Source organism: Meles meles, chromosome 7 (assembly GCF_922984935.1).
Source record: "Meles meles chromosome 7, mMelMel3.1 paternal haplotype, whole genome shotgun sequence".
NCBI lineage: Eukaryota > Metazoa > Chordata > Mammalia > Carnivora > Mustelidae > Meles > Meles meles.
The window spans coordinates 15,715,228-15,735,296 of NC_060072.1; the positions used below are offsets into that span (position 1 = coordinate 15,715,228).

A 20,069-nucleotide genomic window follows, 5' to 3' on the forward strand; every position below is an offset into this window, starting at 1 on the left:
CCTGCCTTCCAGGAGTGAAAACGAAGTCCGGCTAACACTGCTCTTCCTCTGGCCTGTGTCTGGGCCCAAACAGAACCAAATTACTGCAGGAATCATGGTGTGACCGTTCACTCCCAGCGTGAGGGAACATTGTCAGCTCATTTCATGACAACCTCGGGAGAGCACGGCTGAGGCTGGGGACTACCTCCTCCATCCCCTTCACATCCCATTTGCCAACATCCAGCTCTCCCAGGCCTGAAGCAGTTCCAGCTGCACTAAGGCAGCTGGGTCTTAGAGTTTCTTGCAGATGCCAAGAACTGTGCCCACCGCACGTGAATGCTCCAAACCAGCTCACTGTCCTCACTGTCCCTCTGGGCCCTAACTATCCCAGCTAGCCAGAGGAATCAGGGGGAGGGTCAAAGTTGAGGGCTCAACAGTTTACTTCCTTTCAGTATCTGCTCAAATTTTTGACAGAATTTTAACCAAGGCCATGAAAGCCTGGCCAGAGGACTGACGAAAAAAGGGTACAGGGACCGTGTTTTACAATGAATTGATGCTAGAAGGGAAAGGGTTCCTGAAAAACACAGCTTTATGTTACTAGTATGTCTTAATATGGGGGTTTGGCAGGTGGTTCTGAATGAAGTATGCAAGGATTAGTATGGACTCCAGGCTCATGGCAGAGAGCAGCCTGTAAACCTGCTTATCCAAGAATGGGAATTTTGAGAAAATGACCACCTTAAGGAGGAGATACAGGAAAGATTTAAGAAATATTAGGTTTCAGTTACAAGAAAAGGTTTTCTCTCTCAAGGTGGGGGGATTCCCAGGGAAGTTGCCAATCTGGGGGCAGAGTGAATCAGAAGAGACAAGAGTCACCTTTAACGAGATTTACCAGAGTAGGAAATGTACCCAGACCAAAAACCTGGATTTGAATCCTGACTCTGCCAGCAACCAGCTGCAGTAGGCAAGCTTCTACTCATCATTGCCCTGAGCCTCATGGTTCAGGTTCTACAGAGTAGGAGTAACAATACCAATTAGACTGTGAAGATTAAGGATGGAAGGAAAATGCTTATGACATATTGATGGAGAAGGTAAAAAGTGCTATAGGGGCGCCTGGGTGGCTCAGTGGGTTAAAGCCTTTGCCTTCGGCTCAGGTCATGATCCTGGGGTCCTGGGATCGAACTCCACATCCGGCTCTCTGCTCAGCAGGGAGCCTGCTTCCCTTCCTCTCTCTCTGCCTGCCTCTCTGCCTACTTGAGATCTCTGTCTGTCAAATAAATAAATAAAATCTTTAAAAAAAAAAGTGCTATAAATTTTCATGCATGTGAAGTCCACATTTTATCTGCAGCCTTTACCCCTCTGTGGAGCTCCAGACTCTATATCCAAGAGCACAACTAACATCTTTACTTGGAGTCTCCCAGGTTTCTCTCAGACCTGAGGTCCCAAATCCTCAACCCCTGCCCCTGCCTAACGCCCAACCCCCACCCCCCAGTCCTCTGCCGCCTGGTAAACAGCAGCAGCAGCTGCTCAGGCCTCGTCCTCACCTTCAGTTCCTGCCCTTCCTCGCCCAACACCTCAGCCACCAGCAAGTCCTGCTGGCCGGGCCTCCAGAGCACCCCCCGAGGGCATCACTTGCCCCCACTCTGGCAGTGCTCCTCCTGAGCACATGCTCCCATTCCAGGAGAGGACAGACCCTGTCAGTCCCGCTGACCAGTGCATTTCCCGTACCCAGAACAGTGCCTGCCTGGGACACAGTGAGAGCGCGATCAATGAACGAGCTAGTGACATCAGCACCCGAGATGATCCTCTATCACCTCAAGTTCAACGAGACAAGGCCGCTCTGTGACTGGTGCCATCACTTAACCAAGCTTAAAGCCAGGCCCAGGGGCTCCTTCCTGTTTGTTCCTGCGGGTCAGCAAGCCCCATGACTCGCCCGCCCATTTCCTAGTCTCCAAGCCTTCCTTTCCTGCCTGCTCTGCAAGGGACCTGGGACAGACCTAACAGCGGCCGCTCACCTTTCCTGGCTGCTGGGTGTGCACCAGACACTTGATTTGCTGTTTTACACACATCGATTCCTCCAATCCCAGTGACAACTCCTAGGCAACTGTCCCCATTTCAAAGACAGGGGGACCAAGGCATAAAGAGATAAAACAGCTCGTTTGGTTAGGGCTCAAGACCTCTACCTCTTTGCCCCACTTTTTCCCAACCGGAAGGTATTCTTTAAACGCTGAACAGGGGGTGGCCATGCCGAAGGGGAAGGCGTCCGCTCAGGACCCACACAGGATGGGGCAGGATGGCCGCTGTACGCTCCAGAGCAGCGCCCTCGGGCTCCGCGGAACCATCAGAATGGGAGCACCACAGAGCAGCTGCCTTGGAAAGCAGGAGGGGCTTCCCCTCATGGGCACACACAAAGTGGAAAACCACCTGCCAAAGATAAGCTAAAAGAATTCTTATTCCAGGAAGATGGACCCAGACCAGACTTCTAAAAGGTCTTTTCAAAGTCCCAAGATTTTATTCCTACCCACAAATAGCTCCCACCTGCTCTCTCACTACTGGTCTTCCTCATGGCATTTAGCCTGTGGCCACATGTGACCCTTTGTACTCCTCTTGCTGCTTCAGGGGCAGAGACAACTCTTGGTGGGCCTTAGCCGAGGTGGCCATGTCCCTTCTAGCTCCTATGAGCCCAGCAGAGTTTTGAGCCCACAGTGGTGACTGAAATATGACGAAACAGGTTTCTCTGGGGCTGTCAAGACCCATTCCCATCGGTGTCCGGGGTGGGCATGCATACTTAGTGACTCGGCTGGAAAAGCCCAGGGGGCTTGTGGTTTCAGTTATGCCTGGGGAGCTGGAGCCTTGGTGGTGAGGTTCTGACATCAGTCTAGACAACGATGAGCCAGCCCACTTCTGATATTTATGAGGAAAAATAAGTTGCACTAATTTGGGGAAGATGATTTTGGCTTATTGTGTCTATACATTTAAGATACTGTACTTAATAAATCATGCCACAAACACAGTCATGGGAAACCACATTATAGGCAAAGTGCTGTGCTGGGTGCTTTGGAAGTAAAATAAATTAGGAGGGTGTGTTTCCTACCCTCCGTGAACCTAAAATGTACTTACCTAAGTTAGCCAACAGGGTATTCTGGATATTTAACCACATATAAAATTATTTTAACAGAAACACAATGACAACCAGACCCTAAGACACAGAAGGGGAAGACTCAAGGAAAATAGACAATTAGGAACAGAAGAAAGCTGAAAAGAAAAAAAAAAAAACCAAAAAACTAAAACTAAAAATGAAAATAATGCTAAAAATATATACTCACTGCTATAAAAAAGACTAAAAATTCAATTTAAAATTTTTACTAGAAATTAAAATAGGTTAAAAAAAATCTGGAAACTAGTTAAAGTTTCAGTGGGTTAAAGCCTCTGCCTTCAGCTCAGGTCATGATCCCAGGGTCCTGGGATCGAGCCCACTGGGCTCTCTCTCTGCTCAGCAGGGAGCCTGCTTCCTCCTCATTCCCTGCCTGTCTCTCTGCCTACGTGTGATCTCCCTCTGTCAAATAAATAAACAAAATCTTTTTTAAAAAATCTGGAAACTAAAAATCCAATCTCCTAAAAATAAAATCAAGAAGATAAGGAAATAGACAACGAGGGTACAAGGAACATGATGAAGGGAGATTATCAACAAAATAAGAGAATGTCCGAAAATGGAAGGACCTTAAACTTCCAGAAAAGGTTCCTGATTTCCTAGGACAAGGAATGAAAATTTTAGAATTCCAAGAACAGAAGAAGGATAGTAAAAGCTTTGTGGGGAGGGGGAGGCAAGTGAGGACGGGGAAGGAAGGGAAAGAGAGTGAAACAGGGTGCACATAGACACAGATCAGGAAAAATAATGTTACATGGAATCCAGAAAATGCAGCAATGTCATTAGAATTCTTAGAGGAAAGCATTTTTAATCTAGAATTCTATAACCAACCAGAATATAAATCAAGTATGAGGGCAGAACACGTTCAGATATACACGATCTTAAAAAAAATTCTTGTGCATCCTTTCTCAAGCGATTGAATGAACAGACTATTCCACTGTGGTGGGAGGTTGGGAGTGGGGACGACATGGGACGAGCCAAGCAAAAGGGGTTTAAATGGGAATTTCATAAATGACTACCACTGAACATATCTAGCGTGTCTCATGGAATGTGTCCCCCACCTTCTGATTCCTATGTTGAAGTCCTCACCCCCAGGAGACCTACGAATGTGACCCTATTTGGAGACAGGGTCTTTAAAGAGGATATTAAGGCTAAATGAGGTCATGGCGTGGGCCTTAATCCAATATGGCTGTGTCCCTGTAAGAAGAGGGAGAGCCATCAGGGTTCAGGCACACAGATAAAAGACCGCGTGAGGACACAGGGACCACATGGCTGTCTAGAAGCCACAGAAAGAGGTAGGAGAAGAAGCCAAACCTGCCACGGCTGTGACCTCGGACTTGAGGCTCCAGAACTGTGAGAAAATAAATTTCTGTTGTTTAAGCCCTCAGTCTGTGGTATTTGGTTAGAGCAAACTAACGCAGGGTACTTTCTAACCTTTCTAGAAAACATTTCTGGGGCACACAGATGAGGCCACTCAGGGCGCCTGCTGAGCCAGGCTCCGCTCCCCTGGCCTGTGGGGATCCATTCTGAACACACTGGCCGGGAAGCTGGGGCTTAGAGGAAAACCCCTGCAGTGTGGAGCAGGAAACGGGGCGCTGAAGAGGGGGGGGCTTCTGATGGAGGGGAGAGGGAAATGGTCCTAGCAGATGAGTGTGCAAAATTCTGTTGCGAGGCTGTTGATGGTATGAAGAATGGTAATGGGAATAAGAAAATTGAGCAAATTTTGAAAACAAGGTAATTATTAACTTCTGAAAAAGTACAGTTATACAATAGAGAAAACACACTCAACTACTTGGTTTGGGGGTGAACAATATTTATGTGGTCATAATAACGCAACTTAAATAATTAAATAACCCCAAATTATGATACATCTGTGCAGGGAATGGAGGTGGGGAGTAAGAAAGAGCGGCAGTGAAATGCTCGCTCCTCCTGTCTCCCGTACCAGAAAATTAGTATGTCATTTCTAAAATAGATGAATGAAGATACAGGTGCTTAGAAATACTATTTTGAAATACAAAGGTAAAAGTAAGAAGAAATTGCTTCTGGGAACCAGAACTGGAGAAAAGGCAGGGACTGATTTTTTCAGTTCAAACCCCCCCTTTCTGTACTATTTGACCTTTTAAACCAGTGCATTTATTATCTGATTAAAAAACCCTACTTAAAAGAAACAACAACTATACTTGGGTACGGGTCCTACATCATCCTTCCATCACTTTCTTAAGGCCTACGCTACCTGTTTTTTGTTTGCCCGTTTACTCCCCAACTTTTCAATAAATCTGATGAAGCTGTAAGAGAAGGGGGTGTCAAGGGAAATCGAGGCTAATCAGGTTTTCATCCTTGGATTAAAAGCCATCTGGAAAAGAAAACTCATGAGATAAACTCCTCACTACAAGTGAAAGGTCACCTAAGCCCAAGAGGGCTTCTTTCCGTTTCGTGGAGATGTACCAAATCAAGCCCCACTAAGGTTGAACCGATCTCCAAAATCTGCCGTGTCACATCATTGCAGACTGGAAACCACTTCTGCCAATGAACATTGTCCCTAGCATACTAACAGTCTGACAAATGTTAGAGCACAAAGACCTGGGGGCATTTTACCTGTACCTGTACAGGTCTGTGTTTACAGCAGCTTACTAACAAGTGTGTTTCTCATTTTCAAAAGTACTGTTTCATCTACACTATACACATGCATGCTCACACATTATGTATAGATGAAAACCTGAGTAAAATCAGTCCATCAAGAGGACCACATCTGTCCCCTTTCATTTCCCTACCTTCAATTTACTCATATATTCAACCATTATCAACTACCTATCAGGTATCCTCCATGAGAAAGGCTCTATCAGGCTTCATGAAAATACAAGCATATGACCCCTATCCTCAAGTTTAGTGGAGTTACAGAACAGAGTGGACAATCACTGAAATGTTTGCCAGCCTTCCACTCTTTGCGTAATACTCCAGTGGAATAAAACCTGAGATTTGGGATATCTGAAGTTTGTAAACAGATTCAGAAGGAAAGCTTTCTCTTACAGGGTGCATTCTTGTAAATTACCCAGTGCCAACATTTTATACGAAGAGTACCTAGCTTTGCCCTTATCCAGGGAATAGGTCAAGTGAAACAGAGGCTGTGAACAAGATTATGGAATAACTTAGGAGCACATCTCAGAAACTGTCTAGACCAAGAGGAAGGGAGAAATAGTTTCAATGCAGAGAATTTGTTTTTCACGGGCCAGCAGTAGAAAACACCAGAATCTCAAGAAATGTTTACAACACTGAAAAGGAATGAAGAGTTAGCATCTTAGGGAATTGTATGAAGTAGAAGTGTCAAATTCACATGAATAAAATGAACTTTTAAAAATAAGATGCTGACAGGCTAAAAAATAATCTTGTTTCTGTTCTGTCATCTGAACCAAAAATGTTTTCTGTTTTTTTAAAGATTTTTATTTATTTATTTGACAGATTTCACAGAGAGGCAGGCAAAGAGAGAGGAAGGGAAGCAGGCTCCCTGCTGAGCAGAGAGCCTGAAGCGGGGCTCGACCCCAGGGTCCTGGAATCACGACCTGAGCTGAAGGCAGAGGCTTTAACCCACTGAGCCACCCAGGTGCCCTGAACCAAAAATGTTTTTGATGAAACCCTTATCTTGGTCTGGAACAGTCTCACTGATGGAAGGAATAAGAACTAAGGCTGGACAACTTAAACAAACTGTCATATACACCTGCTTAGCAAATAAAAGTTGAAAACAGCAAGAACATGAAATGCAATTATCTTCAGACCAATCAATTAAAAACAAGAAGACATCACACTAGAATTTACCAGTAAAGAGGAGCGCAGAAGGCATGACAACCGGCGTTCGTGATCTAGTGATCGCTGCTCTCTTCTTGAGCACCTACTGTGCTCCCGGCACAGCACTAACTGCTTGCCACTCCGCACAGCACAGCTTGCAGGAAGGAGCATGGACTCTGGAGCCGGACGGCGAGGGCTCAAGACCCACATCTACCATCGACTGCGGACACCAGGCAAGTGACTCATGTCACTGCACCTCTAAGAAGCAGAAGAAAACAGCACCGACTTCCCAGGATTGGGTGAGAGTGAGTCAGTACGTGGAAAGTGCGGAGAACACTGCCAGGCACACAGTCAGTGCCACGAAAGTGTTAGCTGCTCCTGGGGTTCTTAAACGAGGTAAGTGGCAGACACAGCCACAGTTCAACCGCCCGGGGCCAATGTTCCACTCGGCAGCATGGTAGATGTACGACTAAAAGGGACCCTACTAAGAATAAGTTAATCAGTAGTGACACAGTGCTGTTTCCTGAAGATAAAAAGACAAAACAAAGCCACGAGTGCGTGAGAACTCATCGGCAACCACCAGCGAGGAATGGGGCTCGCCAGTGCGGTCTGGTGGAGAAACCCATCCAGGAGCGGGACCGCGGAGCAGCGGGCAAAGAGGACGCTGCATGGGTGTCGGGAGACCTGGGCTGCTGGTCGGTACCTTGGCCTGGCTACTGGCACCTAGGGTCTGCGCTTCCTCACAACTCCCCACGGGGCCTGGACGCGCCTTCTCATGTTGATCTCCCATGATACCACGGCCCGCCAGACTGGAAATATGCACCTTCCATGAGAAACAGGTCTTGCTATTTATTTTTTCAAACAGCTACCTATACTTTAGTGGGTACACTGTCTAGAATGGACTCATAATCTTGGCGGGTGGGGGGGGGAGCAGCTGCTGAAGGAGATAAAGGCAAAGAGAGGCAATTCTGTGGTACATTTTTTCAATGCCATTAAAATATCAACAGGTTAACCTAAGGCACAAAACAAGCATAATTTTGATCCCAATGTAATAATTTTTTCAATGGACTAAATTTTCTTTAACAGGGGAATGTTATACAACATTTCTCACGTATGTGGTTAATAAATACCATTTTCAGTTTATAAACAAAGTTGAAGAACGACACAATTTACCTTTTTGCCCGTGACGGCTGCTGAATTTGTCTCCAATCTCTGGACGCCTGGTCTGTCTCAGCAGCATTTTGATCAGAAAAGCATCTTCGGCATTTGAAGAGATCATCACCTTTTCAATATATGAATCCGTTGCCCCTTTGTAGCTAATGTTAAGAGGAAGTCACCAAAACAGTTTTCCAAACTGCACTTTGTGAACCTATCGCTCACAGGTCATATTTTATTTAATATCAACCACAAAATGTTTCGACATTGCCATTCTGGACTCTGAAACGTGCCTTTTGTTTCTCAACATTAAATTCTAAGGTTACAATTTCCCTTTTACAGTCGTGGATTGAAATGGCTAACGTTTAGTGAACACTTATTACGAGGCAGGCTTAAGGCAATGTAACCCACACCACACATATTCATACACGGCTACTCCCTTATCGCAGACAAGGGAACGGGAAGCTTGGACACCGAGAGTGGCAGCCTGGAAGGATCACAGAGCTCCCAGGGAGGCTGCATTTTCTTTTAAGGATAAGAAATATGTGAGCACACTTTCTAGTCTATAGGGAAGGAACTGATAGAAAACTAGTTGAAGATATGGAAGAACAGAAAAGAAAATGACAGAATCAGGTCCCTAAAAAGGTCTAGATTAAATGAAGAACCCAGGAAAGTGGAGGGGCAAGCTTTGAAGAGGAAAAAAGATCTCCTCCTCCAGGGCAGGAAGAAAACCAGCTAGCATAATCATCTGTCATTCTGTCATAAAAACTGTCATAAAAACATAAAAAGCTGTCATAAAAACAGCTTTTGCTCTGCAGGATTGGATGCAAGGGTCCTGACCCCTCCCCTAAGTAGAGGGCCCACTTTCTCCCCTGTGCTCTGACTGCACAGACAAATCCATGGCACCCACAGCATTTAGCATAGTGGGCAGGAGTTGGGCTCTGAAGCCAGACCGTGAGAGTTCAAATCCTGACTGCCACTTGTAGCTGTGTGACCTTGGTAAATTATTTAACCTCTCTGTTTCTGTCTTTCAAACAAGGCCATCTAGAGATGGTTCTGTCTTTCAAACAGGGCCATCCAGAGACGGCCTGGTTCACAGGGTAGTGGTAAGAACAAATGAGCTAACACCTGTATGATGCCCAGAATTGTACAGAACTGGTACTGTGAACGTTCTCCGCTAAGCCACGAAGGATGATCTGATATTCCCCGTACTTAAGTGTTTGTGTAGGTCTTTGCTAACTAGATGCGGCTCCTCGCAGGCAAGGCTGGTGGTATCTCTCAGCTCTGTCTCCCTGGGACATGCGGCACCGTGGCTGGCCCGGAGCAGACCTCAGCTGTGCACTGAATGGATCTGCTGGACTGCCTTCTGCTGTCCAGGAATCCAGCTCTCCTATGTCACGCTCTGGCCTACCTCTTGAACTGGATTAACTCAGTTCCTGGGCTAGAATGAGTATCCTGTTACTCATTTTAGTTTTATGTCCCAGTGTGGCCACTACCATTGGCCCGGGGCTCATCTCATGAAGTCTCATATCTCACTGTATTTGAGAGCCCAGAGGACATCTGGAGACTAACAAGCACAAATCTCTCACTGTTCAGATGAAAGCACCAAGCCCAAGAGTTTGAGTGCTTCACCCACGTAAGGTAACCCACGGCACACCCAGTACGAAAGCCCAGCTGTTGTCCACTGTGATGGTGACGTCACACTGCGGCCAGTGGTTTTATTTATTTACGTCTTTAACACAAATCTGATCGTATCACCATCTACCAAATGAACTCCCAAGTACTGCACAGCTTCGTCCCTGCAGGGTACACTGGTCCTCCAAACCCAGGTGCTCCTCTGCCCATGGGGCCTTCCCATTCACTGTCCCCTTATCTGGAACCCCTGCCTATCTGGCCCCCCACTCAAGCCCAGGTTGGAAGGCCCCCACGATTCCACAGCTGATTTTCCTTCCATACCATGCTGTCTCCACAGGACAACTATTATTACGCCGAACTGTCATTTCTCCTCTCTAACCCTCCAAGAGTAACTTCTAATTTCCTCTAGCCCTTCTCTCTCTCTCTCTTTTTTGAATCTTCCTATGTATTTCCGAGGCACAACCAATACCTACGTGATGGGCACATCCTTGTACTGCGGCTGTTGGGGCACATTACTTCCTTCCAGAGGAATCTGAGTTACTGTGGGCATGGACTTGTTGACCAGCACTTGCTTGTTTTCCACCTTCTCACCTAAGAAGAAGAGAAGAGAATCACAGCCCGGTCATTACCATCTCTGTGGAATACAAACATTACTGTAGCCTACAATTATGCAGTTAGATTGGTCCATGAAATGCACACAAGGAAGGAAAAAGCACACAAGGAAGGAAAAAGCTAGAGTTCACCAGGACTCGTCTAGAACTGTGCCAGCCCATTTGAAAAATCAGATGAGCACACAGAGTGTAAAATGTCAAGAAACTGATTTAGGGGACCATACTAACTTCAGGTCAATAAGTGGCAATTTTACTTATTTTTTAAAGATTTCATTCATTTATTTTAGCGAGAGAGCGTTCATGTGCGTGCAAGTGGGGGGAAGGGCAGAGTTGGGGAGAGAATCTCAAGCAGACTCCACGCAGAGCCCAGAGCCCGACACGGGGCTCAATCTCATGACCCTGAGATTATGACTTGAGCCAAAACAAAGAGCCAGGCACTCAACTGACTGAGACACCAGGGGCCCCAGTAAGTGGCAGTTTTATAGATCTCTAGAGTGTTGGAACAAGTCTGGGCCACTTACTTTTATTAGTAGTTATTTCAAACAATAGTAAGTCACTGCTGACCTAACTTGGACAATGAGGAAATCAAAATATTTCTTTGATTTTCTTGCTCTTCTCACCTCTCTCTGCATCTTTTCCTGGTAAGCTCAAAGGCCAAGAACTACAATACTGTCACGGTACTACCTTCCAAACCACATGAACCAGGTTAAGAGGGAGAGAAACTCTGCAGAAACAAGTGCAGCAAGGCAGAGGGGAAGCCGTGCACCCCGGGGCTGTGGGCACAGCGGACACAGCACTCACCATCCGTGCACATCCTGACGAGTCACGTGGCTCTCCCCTCCCGGTGTGCCCTGCCCCACGCCCTTGCTCCACCTCACTGTGGGCTCCCATCACCTGGCTCTGCGGCCAGAGCTCTCTGCTGGTGTCCCCTGTTTTGGGCCCTTTCTCCTCTTTTCTCCACACTGTGATCAGAATGATCATTCAAAATGCCATCTGACTATGGACATTGGGGAGGGGAGGCGAACCATAAGAGACTATGGACTCTGAAAAACAACCTGAGGGTTTTGAAGGGTCAGGGGTGGGAGGTTGGGGGAACCAGGTGGTGGGTAATAGGGAGGGCACGTTTTGCATGGAGCACTGGGTGTTGTGCAAAAAGAATGAATACTGTTACGCTGAAAAAATAAATAAAATGAAAAAAAAAAAAGCCATCTGATCACAGCATTGGTTTTAGGATCATAATGAAAACAGTAGCATGGTTGCAAAGCCTTGTGTCTGGGCCCTGCCCCTCCCTCTCTTTCTCTCCAGATTCACGTTCAGCATCCTCCCCTGTACTCTCCCTAGGAGCCACACTCCCAGTGGCCTCCTTTCAGAAGTTTTGACTAGTGAGCCTTGCGGCTTAATAGTTACACAAGCCCTTGCCACGGCTCAGAACACACTCCTCTCCCTATCTGCTAGTTACCTTCACTCATTCTCCAGATCTCAGCTCCGCTTTCTTAGGGAAGGCTACCCCAAGCTTCCTGCCTAGGTCAGATCCTCTTGCTATCAAATGCCCTCCTAGCTCTTTACAGGATTCCTTAACCTGGCTGTGACTGGATACAGGTTCACATATGACACTTTGGTCAATGCTAGTCTCCACACTGGCCTGTAGGACTCACAACAGCGGTTGCTGTGGGCTGCATCAGCAAAGTTCATTACAAGTTTGTAATTATAACGGAGTCCCACTTTTTAGGAGAAGATTCTAAGAAAGCCGGTCTAACCTAAATGGACAAATGATGACATGCCAGTGTAGATGTAGGGACATGACCTTCTTCTAAATAATTCCTTAAAGTGGCTCTTCTGAGATTCAAAATTTTAAGTAGAGAAGCATAACTAGGACTACTATGTAGAAATATATGCACAGAAAAACAGACTGAAAAGGAAATTCATCAAAAAGGACCAAACTGGGTGCCTGGGTGGCTCAGTCAGTTGAGCCTCTGACTCTTGATTTCAGCTCAGGTCATGATCTCAGGGTCGTGGGATCAAGCCTGTGTCAGGCTTCATGCTTAGTGGGTAGTCTGCTTGAGATGCCTTCCCTGTCCCCCTGCCCCTCCCCATGCTTGTGCGCTATCTCTCCACAATTTAAAAAACAAACAAAAACTACTTTTTAAAAAAATGACCTCACTGATTGAGTTAGGAACGTGGTTTTGTAAGTTGTTAACTTTTTTCTTCTCTGTTTACCAAATGTTAAGAAATATTGCTGAATAACTTTCATATTTCAAAAATATAAATATAAATGGTTTTTTTAAAAGGCCCTTACCGGGGCGCCTGGGTGGCTCAGTGGGTTAAGCCTCTGCCTTCGGCTGGGGTCGTGATCCCAGGTTCCTGGGATCGAGCCCCGAATTGGGCTCTCTGCTAGGCAGGGAGCCTACTTCCCCCATCTCTCTCTCTGCCTACTTGTGATCTCTCTCTCTGGCAAATAAATAAATAAAATCTTAAAAAAAAAAAAAAAAAGGCCCTTACCTGGAGAACAAATACCATCCGCATCTAAAATTTCGTGTCGCCAGATGGGTTTCCTCGTGGCAGCGTCCAACATTGGCCCCATCACTTTATCAAAGGTCTGATTGGTATAGCGTTTCAACGTACATTTAGCATTTTTATATACAAGGCAACGCCCGAAGCCTAAAATGAAACCCCAACAGGGATAAGAACAACCAACAGGACTAGGAGAAAACGAGATTTGTGTTAGTGAACACCCACACCCCCAAACATGTTCTACATTTGGCTAATCTGGGATCTAATCATCTCAAGAGCTGGCTCAGGGCTTCCCTCCCCATGCCCCACCCACATAAACACGGGGGGTCTCTACAACCACGTGTCGGCATGAAATAGACCTTGTCTGAATGTCACTGTGATTCTTTTGGAGCACAGAGCCACAGAGTACGGGAACTAGAAAGGGCCCCAGAGGCCACCTGGCTTACCCTAGCTGTCTACAGTGAGTGCTACAAAATGAGGTTCAGGGAAGTGACGTGACCAAGGTCACTCAGCAAGTTGGTGGCAGAGATGAAACATGCCAAGTCCACTGGCCAGCCACGATCCTTCTTCCTACGCATCCTTCTAGTGCCTCACTTCTGCTAACCTTCTCTGAAAAGTTTTCTTTTCTAATTGACATTCAGAGGAAGTCCCAAACAAGGAAACAAAAGATTAACTTTTCTCCAAAGAGGTGAGAAAATGAAAAGCAGCTGCAATCAAATGATTTTAAGGGGAGAAATCATTTGCCTGTGTGCTGATCAGAAGAGATCAGAGTTTGTTCTGATTATATTTTTAGATCACATGTGTCTAGTGGATGAGGGGAAAGTCCTGAGACCAAATTACAAGCTAAATGCACATTATGAAAGATCAGCAACATGAACAGAAAGAAACCTTCAGATGGAGCAAAAACTTCCAGCACTGAATCCCACAAGAAGATTCACCGGTTGCAGAGCTGCCCAGAAGAACTGTCAACTCATCAGCACTAAATATCATTTCCCAAGATTCTGTGACTGCAAGTCTTTCTTTCTATCCTTTTCTCCCTCTTGCCAAGCAGTTATTCTAAGCTGGATTCTCTCTAATCGCCCCAGGATATACTGAGCCATGTCAGAGCTCACTGTAATAGGAAAATGTCTCGGGATTAAACGCCAGCTATTACTGAGGAGATAAAATGCATGCTTGTAAAGTCCTTCACTTAACGATCCTCCCTAAAGGCAGAACTCTTATATAAGAAATCTAAGAACGGGAGTTTGGAAAATCAGGAAAAAATAGATTTCTAAATAAAACCCTGGTGCTCTAATGCAATTTTTAAAGAAGGTGACTGTGCGATGAAATAACTGTATCTACATCTGGATGGTAGATGAAGATGTCAGCGTGGCCCCTAGTAAATTGTGTACAGCCATAATAAACTCCGCTCCGAGAGCCAGCTGCTTCGGAAACGTTACATGATCTTGAAATTCTGTACAATGGCCATTAACTGCAACGTGCTGGAGCGCAGTGGGAATCTGAACGGGCTGAAATCAAGAAGTGTTTTCCTCTAAGTGTAAAGGGACATGTTATTTACAGGTGATAGCTGAAAAGCTGGAGGACAGTAAACTCAGATCATTACATTGTGTTGTGGAGTTTCTGACAGATATCACAAAGTCTTCAGATTTCCACATAAACGTTACCAGTTAATCAGAAAGGAAAACATCTAGTTTTAAAGCATGGCTGTTGTCATTTGGAGGAAAAAAAGAGGCATAAATTAAGTGCAGCCAACATTCATGCCAAAGACACATGTCTAGGAGTACTATTATGGCTGCCTAGCAACTACAGAGAGTGAAGGGGAAGGCAGAGCGGGCATGCCAGGGAGGAAAGAGAGAAAGAGATTATGAAGAGACGAGTCAGACTTCAGGTCAGGTGACGGGTACAAACCATGAAGCGGTGACTTGCCAAAGTACACTGTCAAAAGGCAGACAAAGGGTTGCATGAAAATGCTAAGCGTTTGTGTGTTTGTATTTTTAACTTTCCGCATTTTGCTAACAAAAAGGTATGGACATTGGAAGGCTGAGACATAGAATTAACAAAAATTGCCTTTAACACAGACATACTACTACTGCCTTTTCAGTTTGTTGCTGAACATATAACTAGACAGATTCAAAGACCGCCTTTCATTTATTAGAATTCCTGCTAGGAAATAAACAAATTCTTGCATGTTTTCTGTTAAGGAACTGTCTCAAACCACCAATAAAGTAAAATATAGAAAAAAAAAATTCAGTAATTCATTTGACAAATTACCTCTACATACTATTCATTAAAAAAGTCAACACCAAAACCTAGCTGCCTCCTGTTTGTATGTTATAAAATTCAAATCACTTGAAGCCAACGTTAACATTTTGACACCAGGTGATTTTTAACAGATTGTCCTTACGCCTGAACTCCGCAGAGGGCCTCCGGTGTCAGAGCTCTGAAAACCCACTTACCCCTGTCCAAGGAGGCCTTGTTTAAAACCAGGGCGTCTTCAATATCATAGCCGCTGTAACTCATCACGGCAACTGTTGCGTTCTGTCCAGCTGGAAGTTTCTCAAATTCTATCAACTCAATGGTCTTTGTTTTAACCATGGGTTTTTGTGGGTATGCTAGCAGATACATGAGAGTATCGATTCTGTTCCGCTGGTTATATCCAATGGTACCTTCGTTGACATTGGAGAAAGCAAAATGCAATATTCTATTATGTCAAATAATTAGGGAGCCAAGAATATAGAGATGGAAAAGAAAAAACCCACATTAGTTTCACTAATTAACATGAAGAAAACCTTCAGGTTAAATATTTCAAAAGCAAGACTCTCACAGTGCCAACTGACATTTAAAAGCATTTTTTTTCCCTCAGTAATGTTAAAAGTTCTGTGAAGAAGAAAAAAATCACACGCAAGGTATTCTAACATGAGTTACTTCCACCTGCTGTTTGTGAAATTAACCAGGGAAGCCAACAATTCTGTACTCAGTTCTACTATGTTGCAGACCCATTTCCAAAGCTGTTCTGGAAGGTAATTAGAAATCACACTCAGTGCCGACAGGCAACGAGATTACAGAATAGGACAAACTGATTCACTCCATAAAAAGAAATCAACCATTACAAAAGTTCTAAATAAAAAGGAAAACAGAAGACAAGGAAAGACAAGAAAGGAAGGAAGGAAAAGGAGGAAAGTGAAAGCAGAGAAGAGTGGATTTACTCATCTACTTAACTCTCCCTTTACAAAGTCCTGAACAAACCACTCTGTGTCCAATACCAGAGATAAAATGGTCCTCAGGGGAAAGGGTTCTTTCCCCTGAGGAATCCAGGGTCTGGTTCAATCAGGTATAGATAGACTTTTAGGTTCTTAGCAATCAGGCTTTCCACCTCACTGGACCTTGGAAGGTTGTTACTATCAATTGGAAGTGAAATCAGAATGTTACCCTTTCTCCCTCTTCCCCAAAGGGGTTCACTAGGGTTCACGGACTTGCACCAAAAAAAGGGCTTCACTCTCCTGGTCTTGTGAATACAATACACTCTCCTACTCAGAGACCTTAGAATGGGGACTCACGTTTGCCCTACTACTAACCTTATGTGTGGGCTACTGTGCCTCTTTAACTTCTCCCAGTTATCTCTTCTTTTCCCTTGAATGGCTAAGAAGGTAGCCTTACGTCTCTTTTTCTCTTGCACAGGCTTCCATGGCGACACATTCTCAACACCCACACACCCCAAGAAGCCCAAGTATCATTTAATGGAGTTAAGTTCTAAGAGGAGCAGAAAACCAAAACTCAGTGTTTGTCTCTTCACCTTTTTCTCCCATTCATGGCATGAAATCAATGGTGATTTCAATTCAGGGATGAAAATAACCTATTCAGGCAGCAAAAATGACATGTCACTCCTTGACAATTATTATTGAAAGAAATCAGGATATGAACACCTAGTACAGTGGGGGGCCCACTACAGCTGCTCTGTAGATATCAGTAAAGGAAACCGAACTACATTATACTTTTTTTTTTAAAAGATTTTATTTATTTATTTATTTATTTATTTATTTGACAGAGAGATCACAAGTAGGCAGAGAGGCAGGCAGAGAGAGAGGGTGGGGGGATTTCTCTCCGCTGAGCAGAGAGCCTGATGTGGGGCTCGATTCCAGGACCCTGGGATCATGACCCAAGCTGAAGGCAGAGGCTTTAACCCACTGAGCCACCCAGGTGCCCCTACTTTTCATGATAGTGTATGTTTGTACTTAAATCTCAGGAAATTTATCATGAACTGTTTTTGAGTTCACACTTATAAACTGTCCATTAATTTATGTTACTTTAGCGCCAACTAATAAACCGGACCAGACACCTGGTAATAGATCATTTACTGTTTTAGAAATAAAATGCCTGTTGCCTGGATCGTGGTAAAGTTCACTGACAATAAGTTTGTCCTTTTACATGAAATCACTTAAAATTTATGTCAGGATTTCAACTCCAATTGTACACTTCACCCAGCTTGAGCTGAGGGTTCAGGCAATGTCCCACCAGGCTGCCAAACACGGCTTCTGAAACCTGAGACAGGCGTGATTATGCAGCAAGGAAGCGTTCACGGCTGCGCCTCCCAACAATGGCCAGAGAGACTGGCTCCGGCTGGAAACTGTGCTACCGGGCCCAGAACGCAATTCTCAGGCATCACAACTGACCTGACCACTGAATGGATGAACAGCAAAATGGTTTAGCAAATGTTTGGTGCTTATGATCTCATTAGAAATTTTCTTCAAAGACTTTTTAAAGAACTTGCAAGGGTACACACATGGATATACGTGTTTAGCTGTACTGACGTGCATGTTGGTGGAAACAGGATTTATAAGCTATGACTTCTCTATTATAAAACCTCAAAATGCCATCGCACCCCACTTTTTTGTAAAAATCCTGAATGACTTTTTTTGAGAAAATGTCATGCGGACATTAAAAGACTAGTCTGGGTGAAGCACGTGCCCAAACTAGGATGCCTCTCACTATTTTCAGCTTCCTTTATTAAAACGGGCATTGCACGTCCGTAATAACCAACTTGATGAGGGTGTCTGTAGGGAGGGTTCTCCCTTCACTGTCCAGTGTTGCTCTAACTTCAGTCTTCTGGGCTATACCTATAGACTCATTTCCTTACTACCCAGGACGTGATCCTTCTTATAAAATCATATTTTCTTACTCATAACATTCTTAAGAAGCCACAGGATGGCACCGCAAGGTATATCCCTATAGGTTAAAATTATTTTAAGGTGGGATGAAAAAAGGTTAGTAAGCACACATACAGCTGAGACTGAATAGCTTAAGAAATGTATACTGAAAAACAATGAAGTTTTATGCATTTAACTATTTTTTTCTGCCTCCCTTTGCCCAATTTTTGAAAATTTAATAACATTATTAAATACAATAAACTTTAGCCATTTGAACTGTACAAAACTGATGAGTTCTGACAGATTCATGCCTTTGTAAAACCACCACCACAATCAAGATCCAGAACATTTCCGACACTCCCAAAAGATCCCTCCCCTCCCTCTGTTCCTGACCCCGGGCAGCCAGGGCTCTGTTTATCATTACAGTTTGCATTTTCTAGAATTTTACATAAATGGAATCCTGCAGTATGAACTCCCATGCGGGTTTTTTCACTTGGCGTAAGGATTCTGAGATCCGCCCAGGTGGCTGTATCACAGTCTGCTCTCTACCGCCATCGAGAACTACTGCACTGCGTGTCTCCACGGTTTGTTCACGCGTTCATCTGCGGCCGGATATGTGAACTGTTTCGTTTGGGGCCCTTGTGCATAAAGCTGCCATGAACATTCACATGTAAGGCTTTGTGTGTCCAGTTCTTTTGGGAATATACACAGGAGTGGAACTTCTGAGTGGTTTGGTAAGGGTATGGTTAACCTAAAAAACCACTTGAGAATTTTCGGAGTATTACACCGTTTACATCTGCACCAGCAACATATGCGCTTTGTAGCTGCTCTGCTCCTGACACTTGGTGTGTCCGTCTTTTCCAACTCAGTTGTTCTAATGGAGCAGGTAGTGGGGTCTCGTTTTAATTTACATCTCCCTAACGACTAATAACATCGAACAGAGTTTCATGAGCTTACGTGTGATTCCTATCACTCTCTGTGAAGTGCCTGGTTTTCATTTTCACCGTCTTTAAACCGAGTAGTCTCACCACTGAAGAGTTCTTACATGTAGTCGGCATAGATCCTTCATCAGATAGATATACTGCAAATACCTGCTCCCATTCTGTGGATTAATTTTTTTCATATTCTTAACAGTGTCTTTCAAAGCGTAAAAGTTTAATTTTGAGAAAGTCTGAATTACTAATTTTTTTTTCTTTTTCACGGCCTGTGCTTTTTGAGTTCTAAGACATCTTACTTAGGTCGTTCAAGGTCATGAAGACTTTTTGCCTGTTTCTTTCTACACATTTTATGGATTTAGCTCTTACATTCTGAGCTATGATCCATTTTGTGTTCGTTTTTTGTATGGCTATGAGGGAGGAGTTGATGCTCATTTATTTCTATACAGATACACATACATGCATGTCATTTTGTTGAAATGATTTTCCTTTCCCCTGGAATTGTCTGATATTCATTGAAAATTTAATGCCCACAGAAATATGGGTCTGTTTCTGGGTTCCTGATTCTGTTCCACTGATCTATATATCCACCCTTACGTCAGTATCACATGGTCTTCATTACAGTGGCTTCACAGCAAATCTTAAGTCAAGTTGTATAAGCTTTCCAACTTAGTTCTTTTCAAAAACATGCACCTGATTTCTTAACAACTTTACTACTGAGCTGGCATTTTGCTCGGCACCAAGGACACAGTAATAAATAACACAGACCTAGTCCTGTCCTTGCAGTGCTTACATTCTACAGTCTAGCAGGGAAGGCGTGCGATTTTTTTTAGCTGCTCCACATCCTCACTGACGCTGAGGAGGTCAGGACCCACAGTGAAGGGGAAAAAGTGAGGTAAGAAGTTAGTTTCAACTGGGAAGAATTGTATAAGTTTTACAGATAGCTACATTATGGCTTGCACAGAAGACAGAATGTAACCTTTTCTAAGTCACTCAACCAAAGCGGGGTTCCCTCTTCTTGTCAGAAACAAAAAAGATACGTATTCTGTCTGACACGGTTTTTAGGATTAATTAAAAGAAAGGTGTCTAAGTCATTTCAGTAGTCAGTAAGGGGCAACATTCACCAACAACACTACGACCGACATCAGTAGGGACAAACACACACCCCTGGGCC

At 44.4% G+C, this 20,069-nt stretch overlaps 1 protein-coding gene across 2 annotated transcripts in view; it reads right to left on the reverse strand.

Moving 5' to 3' along the window:
• Positions 1–20,069, reverse strand: part of POLR3B (RNA polymerase III subunit B) — a 106,218-nt gene that overhangs the window by 21,953 nt on the left and 64,196 nt on the right. For both annotated transcript variants that reach the window (XM_046013525.1, XM_046013526.1), the window contains exons 20-23: positions 15,273–15,482; positions 12,805–12,963; positions 10,168–10,285; positions 8,078–8,220 (exon numbers count right to left, since the gene is read on the reverse strand). In XM_046013525.1, the coding sequence (XP_045869481.1) occupies positions 8,078–8,220; positions 10,168–10,285; positions 12,805–12,963; positions 15,273–15,482 (630 nt within the window). The remainder of the gene's footprint in view (positions 1–8,077; positions 8,221–10,167; positions 10,286–12,804; positions 12,964–15,272; positions 15,483–20,069) is intronic.